The 23,434-nt window shown below is 37.4% G+C and overlaps 4 protein-coding genes across 7 annotated transcripts; 3 read left to right on the top strand and 1 right to left on the bottom strand.

Annotated features, from left to right (window-relative positions):
• Positions 1–666: 666 nt before the first annotated feature.
• cyb561d2 (cytochrome b561 family, member D2) lies at positions 667–3,526 on the bottom strand. Its single transcript, XM_010796998.1, has 3 exons — positions 3,118–3,526; positions 2,968–3,005; positions 667–2,672 (listed from the first exon to the last, which is right to left on the bottom strand). The coding sequence occupies exons 1-3, from the start codon at positions 3,248–3,250 to the stop codon at positions 2,169–2,171; spliced, it is 675 nt and encodes a 224-aa protein (XP_010795300.1). The 5' UTR covers positions 3,251–3,526; the 3' UTR covers positions 667–2,168.
• Positions 3,527–5,941: 2,415 nt separating this feature from the next.
• rassf1 (Ras association domain family member 1) lies at positions 5,942–11,935 on the top strand. Of its 2 annotated transcripts, XM_010796990.1 has the most exons (7): positions 5,942–6,033; positions 7,561–8,060; positions 8,847–8,971; positions 10,307–10,411; positions 10,543–10,831; positions 10,917–11,032; positions 11,340–11,915. In XM_010796990.1, exons 2-7 carry the CDS (start codon positions 7,775–7,777, stop codon positions 11,487–11,489), a joined length of 1,071 nt encoding a protein of 356 aa, XP_010795292.1. In that variant the 5' UTR covers positions 5,942–6,033; positions 7,561–7,774; the 3' UTR covers positions 11,490–11,915. The 2 variants fall into 2 exon arrangements, with proteins under 2 accessions (XP_010795292.1, XP_010795293.1); XM_010796991.1 differs by lacking the exons at positions 5,942–6,033; positions 7,561–8,060; positions 8,847–8,971 and adding an exon at positions 9,836–10,073 and having other exon boundaries at positions 11,340–11,935.
• A 693-nt stretch (positions 11,936–12,628) lies between these two features.
• Positions 12,629–15,514, top strand: tusc2b (tumor suppressor 2, mitochondrial calcium regulator b). Its single transcript, XM_010796992.1, has 4 exons — positions 12,629–12,815; positions 13,640–13,883; positions 14,516–14,636; positions 14,733–15,514. Exons 2-4 carry the CDS (start codon positions 13,735–13,737, stop codon positions 14,796–14,798), a joined length of 336 nt encoding a protein of 111 aa, XP_010795294.1. The 5' UTR covers positions 12,629–12,815; positions 13,640–13,734; the 3' UTR covers positions 14,799–15,514.
• Positions 15,515–17,885: 2,371 nt separating this feature from the next.
• hyal2b (hyaluronidase 2b) lies at positions 17,886–23,302 on the top strand. Of its 3 annotated transcripts, XM_010796995.1 has the most exons (5): positions 17,886–18,003; positions 18,936–19,008; positions 19,588–20,567; positions 20,910–20,999; positions 21,081–23,302. In XM_010796995.1, exons 3-5 carry the CDS (start codon positions 19,617–19,619, stop codon positions 21,465–21,467), a joined length of 1,428 nt encoding a protein of 475 aa, XP_010795297.1. In that variant the 5' UTR covers positions 17,886–18,003; positions 18,936–19,008; positions 19,588–19,616; the 3' UTR covers positions 21,468–23,302. The 3 variants fall into 3 exon arrangements, with proteins under 3 accessions (XP_010795297.1, XP_010795298.1, XP_010795295.1); XM_010796996.1 differs by lacking the exon at positions 18,936–19,008; XM_010796993.1 differs by lacking the exon at positions 17,886–18,003 and having other exon boundaries at positions 18,836–19,008.
• Positions 23,303–23,434: the final 132 nt, after the last annotated feature.

Below are 23,434 nucleotides of genomic sequence, written 5' to 3'. Positions count from 1 at the left end.
TTACCTTTTTTACCCCCTTAAAACTAAAATGAATGTATTTACTGTTAGCCTTTGATAACGCAGGAGCTTGAAACATGGATTCGGACTGTGTTCTTTCATATTTAGCCTTATATAACACAAAGGGGTCTTGAGTCTTAGCATTTTTTAGAATCTTAGTGCATTCTTTTACAAATCTGTTAGAGATAGTGAGTATTTAGGCCGTTGGTGTCAAACAAAAAAAAGAAAAGTGTTGGGCAGATTCAGGATTGTGATATAGAGAAGTGTGAAAGTCAAAAGGAACACAAAAGGAGTTTAATGTTGCTTACTCTGTCGCCTCTTTTGTTGCAGTTTTTACAAATCAGTTAGCCTCGACTATACATGTAGATTTGACCCTTTTTTTCAGCCCCTTGCTAAAAAACAAACGCAACCAAACCGTAGAACACATTGCATTCATGCAGCCTGAGTCAATGTCCATCAAAAGGGGTATCAAGCATTTCACTACGACCACCTCTGACTGGCAGAACCAGGTCCGGTGTTATGGTGGCCTTACCAAAATGACACTGTCATAACGTGGTAGCTTTTTACAGAGGTGCGTCTTTTAAAGCAGTGCTGTGTAAGTAGCTTCTGTCAGTCGTGTCAGTCAGTGTAGGTCAGCGGTGCTTTAGGGGGTTTAGGTCTTTGCTGTTCTCTGTAGCCTTGTGTTTCTGTGTTGTGAAGACACCTCAAGGTATGTAGATTTAGACAAGTCTTTCTCCTCTGTTGGTAAAATAGGCCAGATGCAGTGGTTGTTAGCATTTTATAGAAAAACTGGATAACCTGAGACAACAGATCATTCCCTTTTTTTTAAGTATTTTTTTGTAGATGTTCTTTCCTTGCGGGGACCTTTTTCTCCCAGACTACGTACTGTTCACTTTCTGTTACTAATTGCTGCTTCCAGTGGTAGTTCTGGATGTTTCCTTTTTTTCATATATCCAGTTTTCTTCCCCATGTCTTGGAATCTTGAATTGGTTTGTGTTTGACCTGGCACTTTGAAAAAGTATCATATCTGTTGGTTAACTGTATGAGGTAAATCATACTGACGCCATGTCTTTATTCTCAGTCTTCTCGAAAAACGCTTTGCATTTGAGTCTTGGAAATTATCAGTTTATAAAACATAACCTGTCTGCCATTTCTTGTCAAATATGTGGAATTTCTGTTTAATTAAATATTTCTTCTTTTTAAATGTTTTTTATAACTTCCTATTGGTGTTCACTCACCTGACAGTTTCCGTTTTTTCAACGTCTGAAAGTTATTTATTTATGATGGAAAATACATTCTTTTTTTGTAATCATGTTTTTTAACTTTGTGTTCACCTTGACCCATTGATGACTGATCCAGTAAGAATTTCATAAATGCAGCCTAGAGCGAGCAGAATATGACTGTGTTATCAATGTTATTTTAACAATAAAACACTCTTCTATTGCATTGTGAATCATTTGAAAATGCTTTTAAATTTACAACATACATTCAGTACGATACATATTTTGTATTCAAAATGTGGCTAAAGAAATAGTCAATGGCATCAAAAAAAGTCAGAAGGCAGGATGGGCAACCTGAGTTGTAATAGTTCAACAATAACTCAAGGCCATTTGCACGATTGCATAAACACTGTTCATGCAATTTGAGCGATGCCAGAAGTTCTGCTGCACAGCGATTCTTTGCCAAATTTGAACGCAAGCATGCTCGCACACTGATTCTTAACAGGTGTGTACTGTTTGTGATGTTCACCAGTTTAATTAAGCATGTTAGCATTCTAATATCAGTTATTTTACCTGTTAATAACGTAGAGCTGAGGCTGATTGGAATATTAATCATTTTGGAAGTATTCAGTCAAACTGAAGCTCAACATGTGTACCATTTCATATGAAAACTCAAACAAATTAAAGATGACCCAAATCCCAACAAAAGATATGCAGATGAAATGACCTCAATGGACCTGTATATAGCATGTAAAAAAACAAAATTATTGAACATTTGGCACTGGTGCTTCATGATATAACCAACAGGCACGTAGCTGCAGACATTAGTTCCTTTTTTACTTTCATGCAAATCAAGCTGATTGCATGTGCCTGAAAAATGAAATCGTTGAGGCCAACCTTGCTTTAGTATTCAGTGAGTGTTATATTAAATGGTCAATTCTGTGTCTTCTTTCAGGACTGCAACCGTTTTTTTGCCGTGTACGCCCTGCTGACTTGGTTCATTATGACAAGGGCATTGAGAGCAGTGCAGAGTGCTGACAGGTACCAGGTGTATTCCCCGACAGACGCAGTGAACCATGCAGAGCTGAGGCCCAGGAGCAGGCTGCCACTGCCCAGCAGGTACGTGACGAGCCCGGATGCTGCATGGTAGCGTTTGAGTTTGGCCAGGGACCAACCTTTGGCCAGAAAGTGGTAGATGAGAGGCAGTGCTGCCACAGACTGCAGCCCCACCACACACACTGTGAGCAGGCCCAGCAGACCATGCCACGAGGTGAAGTGGGGTTTACCATTCAGGTGTTTGTTGTAAACGATGGCTGCCAGACCCAGGACTGCACAGGTAACACAGAGACACTGCAGGATCCAGTGAGCACGACCTTTTGTCTTGTGTGGAAACTTTTGGGCGAGGGAGCCGTGGGGGGAGAACAGGAGTATGGCTTCTGTCATGAAGAAGGAAAACTAGTGGGAGAGGGGAAACAAATTAACGGGGCTGCAATAAGCAAAAATGTCATTGTTGATTCAAATGTTGGTCTATAAAATATAACATATCCATCACATTTTCAAATTACAGGTGTTGAAGCTGGTTTTCTAGAAAATGAATTAGTTATCAAAATAGTTGTCTGATATGTTTCAATTACCTACAAAAAATGATTAAGTGATTAACAGCTCAAAAAAAGTGTAATTCAAACGTTTGATTGAACTTATTTCATGTGTTAACAGCTGGAAAGATATGAAACTTAAACGTTCAACTTACAGCCAGTGTCATGAAGAAGGGATGCCAAGAAAACAAACCTATGACAAAAAAAACACATAGTCAAATGAATACCTGGCAAGCCAAAAGTAGGCTACTTCTATTATGAATATGAATATATGAATATGTTTGAAAAATAAGAATAAGACTCACTTGTACCCGGTCGAGACAGAACTGCAATGAACACAGTGAAGGAGATGCACATAAAGTGTGTGAGCACTGTGGTAATTGTTCTGGTATAACCGTAGATTCGAGGCTCAGATTCAGGCTCTTTGTTGTACGCCATGATAAAGACAATTTATGTGAATTTGGGAGGCACCCCTGCTCCCGACCACCCCACAGGTTTACGTCTACAGTGTATGTTTGTCACCTGAAGTGAACTCGCAGCTTCAGAATAACAGAAGCGGAAGTCGTGTTAAAGCCAGAAGACGGGACTTTTCGACACAAGTCTACCTTACCAGATGAGTGTTGCAAAGCAGTAAGATAACTTTACCAATAATAGATGTATGGATAAAGTCCAACACGTTGTTATCATGGATGTATAATAAGAAGGTTGTTATGCATGTCTACCGGTTAGGAAAATATAACTTCCGGTTGGTTAATTTCAGAATAAAGCTCTCTATAAACCACTTCACCTCAAAATACAATTACACGTTTTTTATGGTCATATAGTTTTATTATTGATTTGACCGTCCCTCAATCAATTGAACGATTATAATTCAGCTTTGTATTGTAGGTGAAGAAGAGTTTTAGCAGTGGGTCCATATCTATTTCAATGAAAATAAATAGCTTTCCAAAAGCATTTATTGTGAAATCGGAATAACCGGAAATACAACTTGAAGCTCCTCAGCTGACGTGGATGCCTCTCTTCAAAGATTTCCCACACACATTTAGCTAAAACACTTTTTTTTTCTAGTTTCATGAAACTTGGAGCTGAAGGCACAGAGTTGTATTTAAAGTTGTGAACATAAATTGGGATATCATTTACATGTCTAAACAAAGTCTGTAAATCAGAGTAGGATGTGATGCCTGGGACTAATGGTCTAGCACCCACTCCACATTACCTAACAGTTCAGTGGACCCTCACTGGTCAGCTGTTCACAAGTTATTGTGCTCCAATTACTCTCCGATAAGCTTGTGACTCTGCACTGCCTCCACACACTGGGCACACAGAGCAAAAAAACAACAACATGTTTATTCAGGACATCCCTTTCTTTGTTTTCTGTCTGTTTTACACACAGATTATATTATTGGCACATTATGCCCACCAACCATAGGGACAGATGTTCTATTCAACATATCAAAAGTCAAAGGATAGATTGTTACTGTGTTTATGTAAACCTACATTGGGTGTTGCTTTTGTTTCAATGTTTTCCAGAAAAGCCAGACTTGTGGTTTCCTATGACCCATACTCATAACTCATGCGCTTTCTCCAGATGGTGGCAGTAAGATTTACCATCAAAAATAATAGCTTATAAAAAGATCTACCTCCCATGTGTCAAGTCCATATGAGAATCAGAATTATAATGCATCCAATCTTTACGTCTACTTGACTTCTAAACAGTGAAAGAAGTATTGTAATCATCTTCTTATAGCACTAAAACTGCATTGTCATTTAGTTAATAAGAAAATGCCAAATAAATCGTCCATTCAAAATGTCCATTGAAGAAAAGTACAGAAGTATTAGCACAAACTATCCTTTAGGGTTTTTTATGAAAGAAAAAAAAACTCATAATGCAGGTTGCCACCATCAGTGTAATTGGTCAATTCATTACATTTTTAAGTATCTATCAATGGCTGAACACAATTTATTTTTGAAATGCCTAGTGATGAACAAGAGCCATTAGACAATTCTTGTTTCATTACTGGGTGAACAAATTATCATTTTAATGTTTGGCCAATAAAATGAAGCCACACATGACTCAAATTAACTTTGTTCCTAATGTTAATCATTATGGTTGAAACATTATTGTTGATAGTGGTTACTGTATTTACTTGCTACATGGACTGAAAAATAACTGTGAAGAAAATAAGAGAGTGGTAGTCTAAAGCTAATTTTATTCCAAAATGTCTGGTTTGAAACAGATAACAAGAGCCCTTCACCATCCTCCCCCATATTTAAGCCTGGAGGCTTTTTCCCCATTGAGTGATTTCCAAATGGTCTATAATTAAACATTAAAGAGTCTATTCTTTCCAAAATAAGATTGACCATCATTTGAAAAAAAGTGAATCCGTATGTCTGTGTCAGGTTATATAAATTAAAGCACATTACATACTAAATCCCTTTTCGACAAAAGTCTAACATTTCCTGTGATTTTTTGGGGCGTTACAAAATGATTCATCTGTGCAATTGTTTTGTATGGATCGCATAGGTTTTAACTGCAATTTACCTTCTCACGTACCTTTTGCATGTTTTTCTTACATTAAGATAAAATATACAAACGGACCTAAACGCAGAATATACAAAATGTGCCAAAATACTTATTTCATTTATATGTAGGCTATTTGTATAGGTGTACACATTATAAGGCTTTATTAATGACCAATAAATAATTATTTACATACAGTGTTATAAGAGCAACAGTAGCCTATAACGAATATATTGATTTTATATGCTTATAATTTCTAATGTAATGTTTTTATTTAATTAGTTATAAAAGAAACTATAAATGTACTATAAATGTTAATAACGTCGTTTTTTTAAAATAACTATAAAGAATTGATTAGCACAGTATGTATATATATATATATATAGGCTTGCTTAAAAAAAAAAAAAGTATTATTTCAAAACCTACAATTTATGGACTACAAGTTTATTATGATATTGACCCATCACTGTACACATGTTTTAGTTAATCAGTGCTGTGTGACGACAGAGGGGGCTCCCCTCAGGATACTTTATTCACATACCGGATTAGACGGTAATCCCACGGTCACATTGTGCATGCGCAAATTGAAGTGCGCGCGAGGGGCGAGCGGGCGAGGGACCGTCGGTGTTAGTACAAACGACAAAACTGCAGCCTATCTCAAATCTACTCTACGATGAGTGGCGAGGATGAATTAAACGAGGTAAGGTTATTTTAACTCCTCTTCTATCAGGAAATCAGAACACTTGCTCGTGTGTGACTGTCAACTGAGTTGTTTGTCCCATTCTCGGAGAGGATTACCGGTCTGACCCGTTACTGAGCTGCACTTCGCAACCATGACAAATGCAGAATTAAAGGAAGAATATAAACTTTAATGATCTAGCCATGTATGCGTAGTTTCAATCTATTGACTAAAGTAGCAGGCTGTGCTGCTCGGGTCGGATGATCCCGGTTACAATATGTTCTTGTTGCCCTGCGAGGATAATTGCACCGTGTGGTGACCATGGTGGTGACCCACTTGGCAGATAGAGCCCCGTGTTGTTCGTATTCAAATCACAATGCTGCCCTGGGAAACTAATGAAACTGAGTTTCTGATGCACCCAAGAACAGTTTACACGCATTCATCCTATTTACAATCTGGAGGATGTATTCATTTCCTTCCATGCAGGGTTGGGGTCACTTTAAAAGTGTATGGCGGTACAATTACTATCTGTAAAACTAAATGTAATCAGTAACCTAATCTGAGTATCAAGATATGTTCTGTAATTTACAATAACATAGTGGAGGAGATGTGTAGAAAACAAACATAAATAAAGTTAAGTATTTTACATTACAACAGGATATTCCACCACTGTGTTATACACATTTAGCAGAGTTGTTATGCACGAGAGTCTAAAAAACATGCATGGCTGTAGAAATACATTTAAGATAGTTCTCTGGTTTCTGAATTGTTGGATACAATTGTACTGGCCAGGGGTGTTAAGTAACTAAGTACATGTACTCAAGTAATGTACTTAAGTACCATATTGTTTTACTTTGTAGGTAAATATTGTACTTTTACTCCACTACATTTATTTAATACCTTTAGTTACTTTGCAGATTTGGATTAATGATAAATGATATGATCAACACTTAAATCAGACTTTAGTTACACCTGGAATTAATTCACAAGCTACCCAGCAGCAAATGAAGTAATTAAAACTAGCTGCACCTTTACCAGCTTTAATAAACACATTAATGCATCAATAATGCTAAACATAATAATCAAAACATATAATATATACGATTCTGTAAGGGACCAATCTGCATAATAAGTACTTTTACTTTTGGTACTTAAGTATATTTTGATGGCAATACTTTTGTATTTTTACTTGGGTAACATTTTGAATGCAAGACCTTTACTTCTACTTTTACTTAAGTACAAGATCTGGGTACTTCTCGCACCTCTGGTACTGGTATACTTTAGCATGGACAGACAAACAGTTTGAGTTGCCCTGGGATTGCAGAGGATTATATCAGTCATCTTGTCCCACATTTTATCATAATCATATAAATCCTCACATCAGATGAATAAGGTTAATCTCTTGTTTTTTTCAATTTTTTGAGCTGTTATACATCATACATTCATTTCTTGTGTACGGTATGTTTTGCCTAAATGGAATCTGATGTATGTGAATCTTACACATACATTTACTAATTGTATTGTGTATGATTTAAAACCTTTTTTCAGCTTCTCTGGATTTAGAAACCACCATTTCTCTGCACTGATCTGGACTAAATTGAAAAAACTGAACTGCAGACTGAGCAGAGCTCGAAATTCACAACATCCGCATTAAGGATGCACCATACTAATGCTGTCTCCTCCCAGAGCTGGATTTATACCCACACTAGCTAATGGACTGCAAGTGATTACTTGAAATGTCAGAGTCTGCATCAGGGACAGGATGTCTAAATGTGAGTTGATTGAACTGAAGGACCTCAGTGCAAATGATACCATTGAGCTGGCTGCTCCTGCGGCCCCAACGGCCCCGCCCTCTGTAAACCCAGGTCAGCCGAGCCATGTGGTCCGTCTGGTCGGAGACAGTGTCAGCATCGAGGCCCCCCGGGGTCAGATGGGACGAGCTGGAGTGGGTCATGACTTCCATCCATACAGTCACACCCATCTCACCTGGTGTGACCAGTGTGGAGAATTCATCTGGGGCATCTATAAGCAAAGTTTACGCTGTGCCAGTGAGTACACTCTTCATCTGAATTTGTTTGGTAATATTCTTTATTTTTCATCTGTGCCGTAGACATCTGTTATGTGACTGTTTGAAATGTATCAACTAAGCACTGTAGTTTAGTTTAGTTTAAGTCAAGCTCACATTCATGGTCCAGTTGTATGTGTTTAAATCCACGGTCGAAAAGAGTCCCCAACAAACTAAGTATTTAAGAATACTTTTCTGCAACCATTGACCTAGAGAGATGCAACCAGCCTATTAATCTTTTTTTGCATGAGATAACGGGAAGTCCAGTATATTAAGCTGGTATCATCATTCTTGCATTTGTGCTTAATAATAGGAATTGTGAACCATCGTTTTCTCTTACTCAATATTTGTAAAGAACACTAGTATGGAGTTAAAATCTTCAACCTTATTAGAAATGTCTTAAAATGTTCTCGAACCATGGCCCAAATCAACTCAATAACCACATAATATAAGTCCTCTCTCTCTAATGCATTCAGAGATGTGACATTGTCTTCATCTTCTATATCACCATGGCCTCAGGATGCTCATGTTATTTTTCCATTCATGAGATACTTTCACAGAGTATTTCCTAATCTTAAGGAAGTTCTGGCAAGCTTCATGACACAGTATAGTTCCTGGGAATGCATTTGTGTGTGTACATCATTTGACTTTGTCCCAGTTCAACAGAGAAATTCAATGCTATAGCGACCTTTAGAAACATTGCAATTTGCATCAAATATCAAACATGAGCATAACTCACAGACATTTCCTTCTTTTTCTTTTTTCTCAGACTGCAGTTACACTTGTCACCACCGCTGCCGACTATTTATCCAGCTGGACTGCAGCACAGATGGAAGTTTGTTACCAGACGAGGAAGATTTCTCTGTGGACTCCCTCGAAACAGATACGAATGTGGTGAGGATCAGACCTACAATCTTACATTTTCTAAATTTGTATAGAAAGTCTTCATCGGATGGTTTTTGGTGGGTAGGTCAAAGCAGATGGAGGCTCCCAGATTCACTGAGTATCCCCATGCCATATGTCCTCTATATACTGGTTTTATTGCCTTCACATTGTCCTGCATCTGAGTAGGAGAGAGCTGAGGGGAGGGGACAACTTCACAATAAAACAGCTGCATTTATTTTAGAACCACAGGTTAAAAATGGACCAGCACCAAGTTATCAGATAATTAAAGGATTCATCGACATTTTCATTTTTCAGCCCATCCAAAACATAAAGTACACCATACATTCCAATGGGACATTCAGCAAAAAACTGAAAAAAATGTGACATTTTGAAGCCCTAAATAATGTCCCAATACACCAGCGGTTTAAAAGCCCCAGACTGTGGATCTCCCCCTTAGACAAAGCTTGGGGAAAGGTGCCCCACATCCCCCATAGTTTTCATGCTTGGTTTTGCTAAATTCCTGGATGCCTATGGGATCATGGTAATCATTTTGATCCTATAGTATAGACACTTAACAATTGAGCAAAAATAGCCTAATATGGCTGTTTGACATGCATTCAGACTGTAATAAGGTCTCTTTTAACTAACTTACTAATCAATCAGTGTTGAAATGCTTGAATTCTAACCTATATATTAGGAAACTACAATACATCTTAATGTTAATATGTACCAACACATCAACAATAACATTAGGTGAAAGTGTTGCTTCCAGGAGAGTTTTAGCACATCTCCTCAGGGTATTGGCCGGCCTTTTTAAACATCATTGTGAGGTTTTATGGTCAGGGAGGAGCAAATGTAAATGCTGAGGTCAAAAGAGTGGAATCAGGTCTCGACAGCAGGAGAGAGACAGGGAAAAACTCATTCTGACATACAATCAGTATGAGATACTAAGATTTTGGCAAGGACAAAGATCTAACCAAGTCCTTCAGAGATGACCCGGGATAGCGCAGCAGCAAGTGACATGTTTATCAGTCAGGAGGACACTAGCTCAGGCCTGGAAGTGTATTTTACTGCTCATACATCTTTCTTTCAGAAGGTCAGAAGATCATCGGTGAGGCTATGGCATAATTTATCATTTTTCAAACACAAAGCTATTTTGACTTACTTTTACCTTTACAGAATTGCATATTTCTTGTTTAACTAGTGACAAAATGCTTGAAAGTATTTTACTTTCATTTCAATGCTTCTGTTCTCTTTCACTTTCACTTTCTCACTTTTGAGGACAAGCTCTCTGCTGACATTAGGTGGCTTATTTTCTGTATGTACCTGCTGTTTTCTTTTTAGGATGAGCTGATCGATTCGGGTAAACAGGAGCTGACGCCCAGTGAGATTCAACATAAGATTAAAGAGTATAATGCACAGATCAACAGCAATCTCTACATGGTGGCTGTGAGTGACTAATACATCTATTTTCTCTCAATATTCATTTATGCACAAATGTGTACTTGAATTGTATTTGGAAATAACAATTTGCAGACCATTAAACTCCCATTCTTACAATATATATCTCTACTTTGCAGAATAAAGATGGGTCCTACACTGGATTCATCAAGGTCCACTTTCAGTTAGTCCGTCCTATCTCCCTCCCTCCTGCTGAGAACTCGTGCTCAACACAGGAGGAAGATCAGCAGGGCCGACGGATGAAACGGCGGACATCTTTCTACCTCCCTAAAGACACTGCCAAGCACCTGCATATAAGCTCCCAAACACGAGTGCGAGAAGTCATCGAGGCACTACTCAACAAGTTTACTGTGGTGGACAACCCGGCCAAGTTTGCCCTGTTTGAACGCTCAGAGAGACATAGTCAAGGTAGAAAACTCAAAACACGTAGTTACTACAAAACAAAACAGAATAAGGCATTAAGTTCTATGCTGCTGTGTTTTATTCCCTGCAGTGTACATGCGTAAACTGCCTAATGATGAGCGCCCCCTCCACCTGCGCCTGTGTGCTGGCCCCAGTGAAAAGGTCTTGACCCTTATATTGAAGGAGAATGAGACAGGGGAAGTAAATGTAAGTTTTAATTTGTCTCTGATCATTTCTATACATATGAAAGACCATATTGTATTCCTCGATTTCATTCCATTTCAATGTAAATACTGTTATATTTGACTATATATTTTAAATTATTTGAAATGTTTTTTTAGTTCTCTACCTGTGTTTTTAATTCCTGTTTATATGCACCATGACACCAAGTCAAATTCCTCTTACGTGTAAACCTACCTGCTGGTAATAAACCTGTTTCTGTTTCTGATTCTGATAAGCTGAAAACGCCAGTTACATAATATCGATTATAATGTGACATTTCTCTCCTCCACAGTGGGATGCATTTAGTTTACCTGAGTTGTGCAACTTTCTGCGAATCCTGAAGCGTGAAGAGGAAGAACATGTGCGGCAGATTGAGAGGCGCTACGCTCGCACTAGGGAAACCACGAAGCAGGCGATGGAAAGGATTACGACTCCTGGTTGACTGTGAAGGATTGAACTAATCTCCATATTTTAACATGAAGAAGAACACTCTCCCACTTTAAATAGTATTGTGGATTATGAGGGTAAAAGGGAAAGCAAGAGCTCAGACAATGACATTGTTTTCATTAAATGCTGTTTATGAAGGAGGGATGCTGCTAGTATGTGTACGCATTGAGCCACTGTTGTGAACTGAATGGGTGTATAATCGGTAATCTTTGAGTGAATACAGGTCTTTCTTGAAGAACCATGCTACTTGTTTGGGTTATTTATAGTGGTATTAAAACACACTTATAGTATATTGTCCATTTATCATGTGACCTTATTTTCTGTGAAGCTGTTTTAAAATGTTGGCACTTTAATTAACCTGGGAAATTAATTTGGGCAAGATATAATGTGAAACAATTTGTTTACATTCTAACTTTCCAATAAAAAGATCATAATAAATAATTGGTGTTTATGATATCCTTGTTGAAACTGTGCATGAAGTAATCAGTTTGTTAGACTGTGTAGACTAGCCGTTCACATTCTAGCATGGTAAGCCAAAGCTGAAGTACACTAGATGAAAGAATGTGACTATACGTCACACTGATATTTTACAGTTGAATATCTCATTTAAAACCACAGCCTAATATTAATATGCTGTTGTAACAACCTCCACTCTTTTGTCAAAGGTTTGATAAATGGAGGGAAGGATTTTCTCTTAAACAGCCACACAATTAATGCTAGGCAAAAACTCCAAGCATGTAGGTGCTGTTAAAATGTATGATACATTTGAACGACTACATAAATAAATTATATTATGTATAAATATTATTATATTATAAATGGGTCAAACAGAAACCATGAAAAGTACACAAAAGTATTACACATACTACATGTACTTTTGGTATGGTATGTTTTTTTGACAGACCTGGTCAAACGTGGTCTCGGTATGGGTTAAAAAGGCAGTGAAATATTGCTTTCAGGGGGTGGTAGCAAAACAAAGTTACATTTCCCTTAACTGTGGGTTTAAGACTAACAAAAATAATGTTCTATTTTAAAGCATAGTTAAAGGGACAGGCAAAACCTTTAATAAGCAGATTTTCCTCATAGACTGTTCACTACGCCTGTTTACACTTCCACACGTTGTCCATGTGATGGCGGTAGCTTACCTTGTACTCTTAACCAGACGCTAAAGAAAAAGACGGAGAAGAAGAAAGTATACCATTAGTTAGCATAAACAGTTAGCATAGCTGTGTGGTGATATCTTGAAAAGATCTAGCAACCCAACAAGACACATTCATCAAGGAACATTATATACTTGCGACCGCAACAAACCCCACTTTAGGTATGTTTCCACCAAGCTAAGCGACGGATGTTGGTTATAAAACAAGTTAGTGTTAACGTTAGCCCTTGGCAGCGTCACTTAACGTTATTTTGTCAGATGGAAACATGTTGACCTGGCTAATGCTAGTAACAGAGTGCTAACTGTATTTTGCCAGTGGTGATGTCAGCAAGCAGGACATAAAATGACATAACCAGTGTAACTAATGCAAGCCGTACTAGTGTCTTAATGGTGCTGTTGCTCAAAGAAAGCTAGATTTATTAGCCGTTCTCTTCAGATAACCTATGCTAATGGTACCGAGCATTCTTGACTACAAGCAAAGCCGACTAACGTTATTCAGGATGTTTATATTTCTAAAAAAACAAATGTACCCATATTATATTGAGACATCCGGGTTTGTAACATTAGCAGGCTTTGTGTTTCCTTTTAAAATGTGTATTTATTGAATGTAGCATCGTCTGGTTGCACTGTCATGTCAGTGGCCTCCTATATTCTGGCACTTTGACATAGGGCATATGACACAAAATATATCCTAACTCGACATTAGCTGTGTCTCTTTGTCCTTTATTTTGTGTCCTATGTAAGCTTTAAGCAATATGGTTAATGTTTATAGAATAATGAGCTATAGATTGTGTTTTTTATGGTGCTGTATCAAAAACAATCCCAATTGATGTATTTCTCATATTTTCGGTAATTGTCATTGTTTATGATATCACTATTCTGGGTTTCCAAAAAATCCATGTTAATCGTAGATTATTTTGGTTAGGTGATTATTATAAAACAATGCCTAAGTAACTTAACTCTTCTATTTCATGTCATTTTTGTAGGTGTTTTTTTGAAGGTCCCTCTTCATCTTGTACAGTGATACTGTATAACTACTGGCAGTCTGGTGACCCAAGAAAATAATGTGCTGCAGCTGAAGATGGGGGGTAGCGGCTCCAAATCCAAAGGATTTTGGCCTTTTTCAGGCTCGGTTGGTGCAGACGATCCAATCCAAGATGGAAACGAGCAGTCAATGGCAAGAGCTCGGAGTTTCACAGGCGCAACACCTTTTGTGTTAACTAGACGAAGGTACATTCACCTCAGCATCTTATAGCCTTCATCCTACCTGTTTTAACCTCACTTGAAGCCAGTGTTGTTTACACTTGGTATTATGGACCCACAAATTCCTGCTTTTGCACAAAAATTCCGACACATCTTCTGGTGCAATACACCATTAAAAAGGGCTTGTCAGATCAGGCGATATATATTCCACTAATGAATTTTAGTTTTAATGTGTCGACTCAATCTTCCCTCTGGAACTCACTCCCACAAAACATGTGAGACTTCACTGACCTCCCCACTTTCAAAACACACCTCTTCAGACTGGCTTTTAATCTGGTGTTGTTGTTTTAATATTCTATTTCAACTATTTATATTTTATTTTATTTCCTACCACTGTAAAGTGTCTTTGAGCACCTGAAAAATACACTCAGAAATTAAATGTATTATTATTATTATTATGATTTCTTCTCCTTTTTTCTGGAGGAGTGGACACATAAATAGTTTTTAGCTGATGATGAATGAATGGTCTTAGCTACCCTCTTAAATATTGTAATGTTAAACATTTTAAGGAGGTTTAATGTCGGAGCAAAGCATTAGAAAACGACATGTTATGTATAGATGTGTACATGTATATCATTAATTTTGTCTCTCTGCTGCAGCTCTCTGTACTTGGATGAAGATGGCGACATGGCCCATGAGTTCTATGAAGAGACAATTGTGACAAAAAATGGACGTAAAAAAGCCAAGCTGAAAAGGATTCACAAAAACCTAACATCTCAGGTGAGTACATTACAATGCCTAAAGTAAAGCTTTTCACAACGAGGGTAGCTCTCTGTATTATCATGCTTTAATTGTAATCTCTTTTGTGTTTTCTAGGGAATTATAAAGCTGGAGATCCCTTGCATCCATGTGGATTTCCCAGTTGTCCTCTGTGAAGCCTGATGATGTCTGAAGGGTGTCTCAGACTAGCCACTGTCAACTCCGTCCTGTGGTTTCCCCTACAGCTCAAAGCCTGAACCACCTTTTAATATAATATGATCTCCTGATATATTTGATTCCCTTGTGTGGACAGGCTGATGCAATGTGAGTGAGCCCCACATGTGATCTGTTTTGGCTTGTGTAAAGTTAGACAGAATAGATCACCAATGGAGATCTAGAAGGATACCAAGTTGGCAGAACCTACTCAGTTTACAGAACATGGTTTGTCTGCATGTAAGTGTGAATGTGTGTGCAGACATGGGATGACATGGGAAAGAGTCATGAATTTATTGCTGCAGATTGTTTTCTGGTATGATTCAACAAACTCTAGGATTTTGAGCAGAAGGCAACCAGTTCTTCCCTGCGTCACGGTCATAGCTGGAGCGGGAAAGCTCAAGTGCACACTTTGTTTTTTGACCATGACTTGCTTTATTATGCATGGAACAGGATCTGCTTGGCAATAGCCTAGGGAGTTGACAATCAGTGGCCCACAAAATCTCAAGTGGATTTATGTCATTATAACGCTGGATGGACTGGCTTCAATGACCTCAGAGCCACACATGTACACAGCAGCAGTGAGTCTAGTAAGAAATCCTGTTGGTTTGTTTGCTGCTTTGGCATAATATGTTTCACTTTTAATTTATTATAACTGTTTTTTAATTACAATATCAAATGCTCAACTGTGTCATTGTCCTTTTTAATATTTATACATTATAAGACTATAAGGTAATTTACTTTCTCCCAAACTGTCAAGATAAGAGGAAACAACATCCATAGAAACAGTTAATAGTCATTGCGTTTCAAAACTATTGGAGGGCATTAAGTTCTACAACTGAAAATCTGCTCTGTGTTTAATTGGATGATTTTAATTTAATAAAAGAATAAAACTGAGGCTCCCATACCATAAGACAGCCTGTAATGACTTGACCTGAAAACAATACTGAGGTCTGGTAAGTTAGACCTGTGTGTTTGGAAATGTAATAATAATACAGAGTCTAAATTAGTTTAAAGGGACTTAAATCCTGAGAGACCAAATCCTTCTGAGTGAAACTAAAATGTTGAGAAAATAAAGAAAGTTACAGGAGGATATCTACTTTAATGAGCATCATATGAGGCTTTACATTATATATTGCTTTATAAACATTATTTGGCAAGCTTGTAAGGATCATGTGACAAATAATCAACAGATGGAGAATTCAGCTTTTTCGCAACATGTTGAAATACTAAATAAGTTAACTGATCAGACCTTTCCAACAATGTGGTGGAAATAAAGCTCCTGACCTCCACCCGTGATACAATTAGCCACCTGCATAGGAAATTGCAACGGCAAACCAATGTTGGGAGTGTGTGTATGCATGTGTGCCAGGGCTGGACGTAAGAGAGAAGTGTTCATGAGAAAGGATTTTCTACAAAGCTGTCTGATATTGTTCTTCTCAAAGGATAAAGATGGCTATGCCAAAATCCACTACACTTTATTGCTTCCATGAAATGATTACTCCACACAAATCTTTGTGCTTTTTTACCTCAGGGCAAATGTATTTTTCAGCTGAGTCTTGGGGAGACATGGCAGTACAATAACATTGTGTTGTTTACTCTCACAAAGCTGCAATAACATGCAAGGCTATGTGGTGAATAGCATAGAGTTTGAAAGAAAAATATTTGACTCAGCAAACCACCCATCCTCTGGCTTCGCTGCCAAAAAGTCTTAGCACATGTTAATACATAAAATACAAAAAGTACGCCATTATTCACATAATCTATTACCTTTAACATATATTTGTCATTGAGACATAATGTGTTCATTATTCAACCTCCTTATACAAAGCTATATGTTTCAGTCATGCCATGTCTAAATATGTTTTGGATAAACATCAGAGAAATCAATATTAACTTTGCTAATTTGGCTTTGTACTCTGTAGGAACTGTTTATCAGTACTGAAATGTGTGTTTTAAGAAGGTCATAATAGGACAATGAGGTATTCTGTGTCAAAATGAGCACCTTGTTTTCTTTGCCACAGGTGCAAACAGAGATCTTACAATATATAGTTAATATAGTCATTCATTAACCCTCAGAGGTGCAATGATGTAATTTGGTTCAACAAAAGGTTGATATGGTATTTTTTATGATGAACGCGTCGTATTATGAAGTCACGTTTTTGTTGCTGACCTTTGCGCCTGACTGCATGACTGGTAAAAACTTTAAGACAGAATTAGATGAGTTATTTAAGATAGTACTTCATAGCTATATGACAGACAAAGTAATGTTTCAAAACAACTCAACATACCCTCTGATTTATGTTTATTTTAAACTGATTCAAAATCATTCTGTTTACACAAAAACATTTGCCTGGTTTCTCTCATGTATATTTTTTTAAAGAAAAAAAAGTACTAAGCAAAATAAAACATAGAAAACACAAGGAACAAAACAAATGTTTGCTATAATAAGTATTAGGTTAACAGTAGCTAGCCCTAAATATATGACATTTTGAACATGAATGGGTAAACGTTGCTTACAGCATGTCCATAAATAAATCTAAATATGTACATATAAACAGTCAAGATTGAAATGTACATATATGCATGTATTCATGAGGTTACATGTGCCAGAGTCCAAAGTCAGTTCATAGAGTGCAGGTCATAAAGCTATTACATTTTTTTAAATTCTGGGCCAATCCTTGCTTGTGTCATTCATAATGTGATTCCAAAGCGTTTATAGCACACCGTAAACATCAGTACAACTTCTGAGGATCAAGTGTGAGCCATAATGGTAGAACTGTTTATGTGGCAAAGTTTAAATGCACAGTTGAGTCCTACAAATCGATTAACTTTGCTGTCTACTACTTCAAAGGCGTAATATGAAATGACTACAGGTATAAAACATTCAACATACAGTACAAGCACTGTACTGTACACATTTTAATCTGCCTCAATGGATGATGTCAGAAAAAGCAGGTAAGTCATAGCCTCACGTCCAACATCAGAGGTGGAGTCTGCTGGATATTTAAACAACACTCAGTGGTGGATTTCGACACAAGTTGAAGAACTGCGTTTGTCTGCTCTGTAAAGGGGAAATGACCTGGATAAGTTTTGAGCAGAAAGCAAACTGATCCAAACAACTTGCTTGATTGAACTACTTTCATCTGGATCCAAGAGAGGACAAACGTTATTGGTAAGAGACATTATTTGGACACTAAAATGTATGTGATTAATGCAGGTTATGCTTTATCCCAACTGAGATGCAAGGTCAAATGTAGGAATATAATGTAAAACAATGATTTTTTTTAGAAATATGCTTTTGCTGAGTAACATTTATAAAACATAGCTCTGATCTTTTACTTAAGTAAAAGTAGAAGTAGTAAACAACCAAAATGCTCCGTTATAAGTAAAAGCACTGCATTCAAAAATAATATTTAGGTTAAAGTAATAGCATCAAAATAGACCAAATATAAAAGTACTCATTATTCAGAATTGTCCATGGCAAGAATAATGTTTGTTGTATTATTGGGTTATAAAACATATCTTTAATTATGCATTTATCACTAATGTTGTTGCTATTACAGGTCAATTCAGAGTCAATTGACTTTAAATGTTGCCAGGTTGCTTAATTTCTAATAATGCATCATATGTTATGACTTTATTGTTTTTGATTATAAGTTATATGTGGTATTCAGCTGAATCTGAAGAGAAAGTTACCAGTAACTCAACTTTCACATTAATGTCGCGCAGTAGGATTTGGCCTAACTTTTGATTTCCCTCTACATAGCATAAAATGAAGAACAGACTATTAATTTAATGGGGGTGAGCGGCAGTGGAATGTAGTTTTACTGTCCATTTTATGACAGACAGGGTTACAATCATTCTTCACTTTTGAGTAATAGTGTTTTAAAATTTAAACCTCATGCTCTATGAACAAAAACGGCAAATTACGACTTTCTTTTCTCTTTAATACATTTTGACACCCCCCTAGTCAGGAACTCAATGCTCTGGACTATTGCTCAACATTACCCGTCACTATCCCTCCCGTTGTATCTATTAGCCTTAGCTTTGTAAATAATCAACATGGGATTAAACGGACTCTAATTTATATCTTCCACATGGCAGGGCTGTGGAAGAACAATTCATCTGAAGGTTACATGAGTGGAATAAGCCCCCGTGCTTGGCTTCATCAGAACAGGTCAGACTAAATAGTCAGAAAAACAACATGTTAGCTTACTTATTAGCACGTTTGTCAGTTTCAATGAAACTTTGTCAAACTTTGTTTATCTGTGCCCGTGTAGGGAAGAATTCAAAGTATTCAGAGAAAACTTAAATGTGCATTTAAATGTCAATAGTGAAGGCTTTAAATCTCGCTCTTACCAACATTTAACTTTTTGCCACAACTGTTCCGAATACAAATGATTCATGTTAAGTCATCAAACAGCAGAGTGAACTGCGACCAATCACTTGGTAATATCAGTAATAAGATGTTACCTATAGGCTATAATTCATCTTCATCATAAATGTAGTGTATTTGTTGTAACTTTATTCTAACATTATGTATTAACCTATCAAATAATATTGCTTTTGCTTTTCATTCTTCTTCTGAAACTCTTATAAATATAACTTAAAAATCACTCTGAACATTTCCTATTTTCATTTATAAGTTATCATTATAAAAGTGTTCAATCCCCTTAACCACAGTATTATATATTTTGAATTGTTGGATTTAATTGTTCTCTGAATTTAACAAAACTGCTTTATTTGTATTCTCAAGAGAAAGAGGACAGAAGACGGGCAGTGACCATGGAGGCTGTATCTCCCCCTCTCTTCACCACAGCTGGCCAGATGCCTTGGTTTGTTCTGACTTTGTTAACATCCTGGATAGTCTTGTGTTCAGCAGAATTAAAGCAGACAAGGTGGCCATTATATTCCCAGACGCCAGTTCTTCTAGCTTGGAATGCCCCAACACAGGAGTGTGGCCCGTGGCATGGTGTAACTTTATCTCTGGACCAGTTTGACATTGTGGCATCCCCCAATGAGGGCTTTGTCCGACAGAACCTCACAATTTTCTATAAGGAACGCCTTGGGTTGTATCCCTATTATGAGCGTAGTGGCACTGCACTGAATGGAGGCCTTCCACAGCTTGCCAGCCTCACTCAACACTTTGAAAAAATGCCTGAAGGTTTGCAGAAATATATACGTGACCCAGTAGCGAAAGGTTTAGCTGTGATTGACTGGGAGGAGTGGCGCCCATTGTGGATTAGAAATTGGGATATTAAAGATATCTATCGGAGTAAATCTCGTGAAATGGTGGCCCAAAAGAACCCAAAGTGGACTCCAGAACAAGTGGGAAAAGTTGCACAGCAGGAATTTGAGCTGTCAGCTCGCAAATTTATGCTTGAGACTCTGAAACTTGCCAAGAGTTTGAGGCCAAATCAGCTGTGGGGCTTCTACCTGTTTCCAGATTGCTATAACCATGACTACAGGAATGGCCTGAATAACTACACAGGACGCTGTCCAGTTGTGGAAATGGGCCGCAATGATCAACTTAACTGGTTGTGGATGGACTGTACAGCATTCTTCCCGTCTATATACATGGGCTCCGTTCTTGCCTCTACAAATTATGGGCGCCTCTTTGTCCGGAACAGGGTGAAGGAGGCCATGCGACTAGCATCGGTTGGGGATGGATTAGCACGGCCAGTTTTCGTTTATACCCGCCCTTCTTACATGAATCAGATGACCCTTCTATCTCAAGTAAGTTGGCTGGAGCAAAAGTTAATCAAGTACAGGAGGCTTATACATTTATTATGTTATCTAGAAGTTCAGTTATTATATGTAACCTTACATCGGAGGATGCAGTTGCCACACATTGCTGGGGATACACAAGATAACAACATTAGGTATTGTTTTAGTTTTGGGGCTCCGCTAACACCATAGGAATGTATGATGGTTAGATAAAATACCGATAACACTTTGTTAAAAGTGTATTAGCTAAGCGACCATTTAAATTATTTAATTGACTCAAATGTACCTGTGTGATAATATCAACATCATTGTAATGTACACCACTGAACTGTTTATGTAAATGTTGTGTAGACAGATTTGGTCTCCACCATTGGAGAGAGTATTGCTCTCGGGGCTGCAGGTCTGATCTTCTGGGGGGACACCTCCTATGCAAGCAGCAGCGTAAGTGTCACTCCCTCTTTGCTTATGTGCTGAATAGTTTAGGTTTGGCGTTAACATAATGTTTGTTTTTTCTGCCTGCAGGCCAGCTGCACCATCCTAAATGATTATCTCCAGGGACAGCTGGGCCGGTACCTCCTCAACGTGACTACAGCTGCTGAACAGTGCAGTCAGGTGCTCTGTAAGTCCCATGGACGCTGTCTGCGCAAAATATCAGACAATGACGTGTACCTGCATCTCAGCCCCTTAACTCACAGCATCACAAGTCAGGGTGGCCAGCTGAAGGTTACAGGCGTGCCTGGCCTAGCTGAGCTGGACTTTCTCCGCACACACTTCCAGTGCCAATGCTACGGTGGGTACAGGGGTGAGGCCTGTGCTGAGAAAGAGGGGCAGAATAGAGCTTCCTCTGTCTTAGGGACCTGGCCTCTTTGCCTTTTACTCCCACTAGGACTCCTCACTTTACTACACTGAGGAAGCTGAGAAATGCAAACTATTCACTGCTTCTGCCAGCTCTGAAGATCACAGGTCAGACCTTCAACATGAAGTTGCTAAGTTATAGATATGCACTATAGAAACTGATACATTTACAACAGCCGACACTCCCTCCTGTCATCAGAGGTGATCCCAGTATGACAGGAGACTTTTTATCCCAGCACACAGACCCATCAAACTGGAACATTTGTGTTTGACAAGCTGCACTGGCAGAGCTCCGACTTTAGGACCTCCTCCTGAAACGTATTTTCATTCATACATTTTAAAACTGTTCAACTCTTAAACTTATATCCAATTATGTCAAAAAATCTGGCATATCTCTTAAAGGCCTCTTTCATGCTTCAGATTAGAAGATACTCTATACCATTGCTGCACACATGGATTTGTGGAAGTCTTACCACAGAGGGCAAAATGCCTTCCTAATTAATTTTTACAGTTTTTGAGTTTTGTTTTATGATCGACACAACAATAGAACAACATGAAGTATTAACAAAAATCTTGATTTACACCTTAAACATTGTTTCTTTCTGTTGTGGAAGCCTTATGAATGAAATGTAAACAGTTTAAATCCGTGCCTTTACCATGCTATGAAGTGCTCTTTTTAATGGTCGCCTTTGTTTAGAAGTTTTGACTTTTAACAACAGTGTTTATCTCAGCCCTTTGCTGAGCCCTGTGCTTTATAATGATATGATTTCCATATTCCCATTAGTTTTCATTTTAATATACAAGAGGAAAGTTTGGACAGATCTGTACTAGTGAGATAAGAAAAGCTACATTTTATTTGATTGCCAAAGGTGTCTTGTAATTGACATGGAAATCAATGTGAAAACAACTTATGGATTTACATGTTAAGAAAAACATTTCAGCATTTATTCATGCAGTATGTAATGATGTAATGAAAAATTATTGATACAAATCTAACCTGGTTAGTCAAGTTTGGCCAGAATTCTTTAATATGTAAGGGAACCTTAATGTTTATGTGAACAAATAATTATAAATGTTGCTCTCAAATATCAAAATAACCCTTGGAAATCCAGTATTGTTCTGGCTCTAAACACAATTAACAGTTTTGATTTAGGGTGTAGTTTGAGTTGCACAGCAGCTTGTGAATGGGAGATAGCAACCATGTAGGTAAATCATCATATTAGTTTATTGCCATCTACATATCTTTTCTAGACTATAGCTGGCTGAACAGTTTCATATTTATACAGTCGGCTCTGTATTTATTCTCTCTGATAACGTTCAAAAAGTAGTTTAGCTACCTAACATTTGTTAGAATACAAGGTATGTTGTACTGTTTTTCATATACCAAATACTATTGAAGTAAAATGTTTCAAGTATGCTGAAAGAATTGTAATACTGCACTTTAACTTATTTTTGTTGCAATTTATTATCTAACTCAAGTAAGTTTCCTGTCTCAGTGAAAATCAGTGGTTGTCTGAAGCATAAAACTATCAAAAGTCTAAAACAATGAATCTGTAATATATAATTCATTGAATTGTAAACCTTTACTTTTGTACTACCCAACATCGCTGTTTTGGAAGCAGCTTCAGTGTTAATTTACAAGCCTTATTTTGCCAAAAATGTATTGATGTTGTTTTTTAAAACCAAATCTGAAAGTAAACTGTTTTTTTGTTGATAACACTTCATATTCAGTTTTTATACAAGATAATTTAATTATTTAAACAGTCATCTGAATGTATTGTTATGTATTTCTTTTTTTATGAAGCCTGTAGTCTACTGGAATTAAACACATTAACAACACATTTTATTACTAGGTGCAAAAAAATATGGAAATAAAGTAATGTACTGTATCTGTGTGTATCTAATGTACATGTTTTTATACTTAAAGCACACAAAGGATATTAATCTAACTTATTTTGATTGAACTGCATACAAAATACTTGTTCACAAACGTACGTAGCTTCAGCAGGAAGTGACACTGG

This window comes from Notothenia coriiceps, unplaced genomic scaffold (assembly GCF_000735185.1).
Source record: "Notothenia coriiceps isolate Sejong01 unplaced genomic scaffold, NC01 NC01_scaffold00037434, whole genome shotgun sequence".
NCBI lineage: Eukaryota > Metazoa > Chordata > Actinopteri > Perciformes > Nototheniidae > Notothenia > Notothenia coriiceps.
This window is presented reverse-complemented; position numbering and strand designations above follow the sequence as displayed.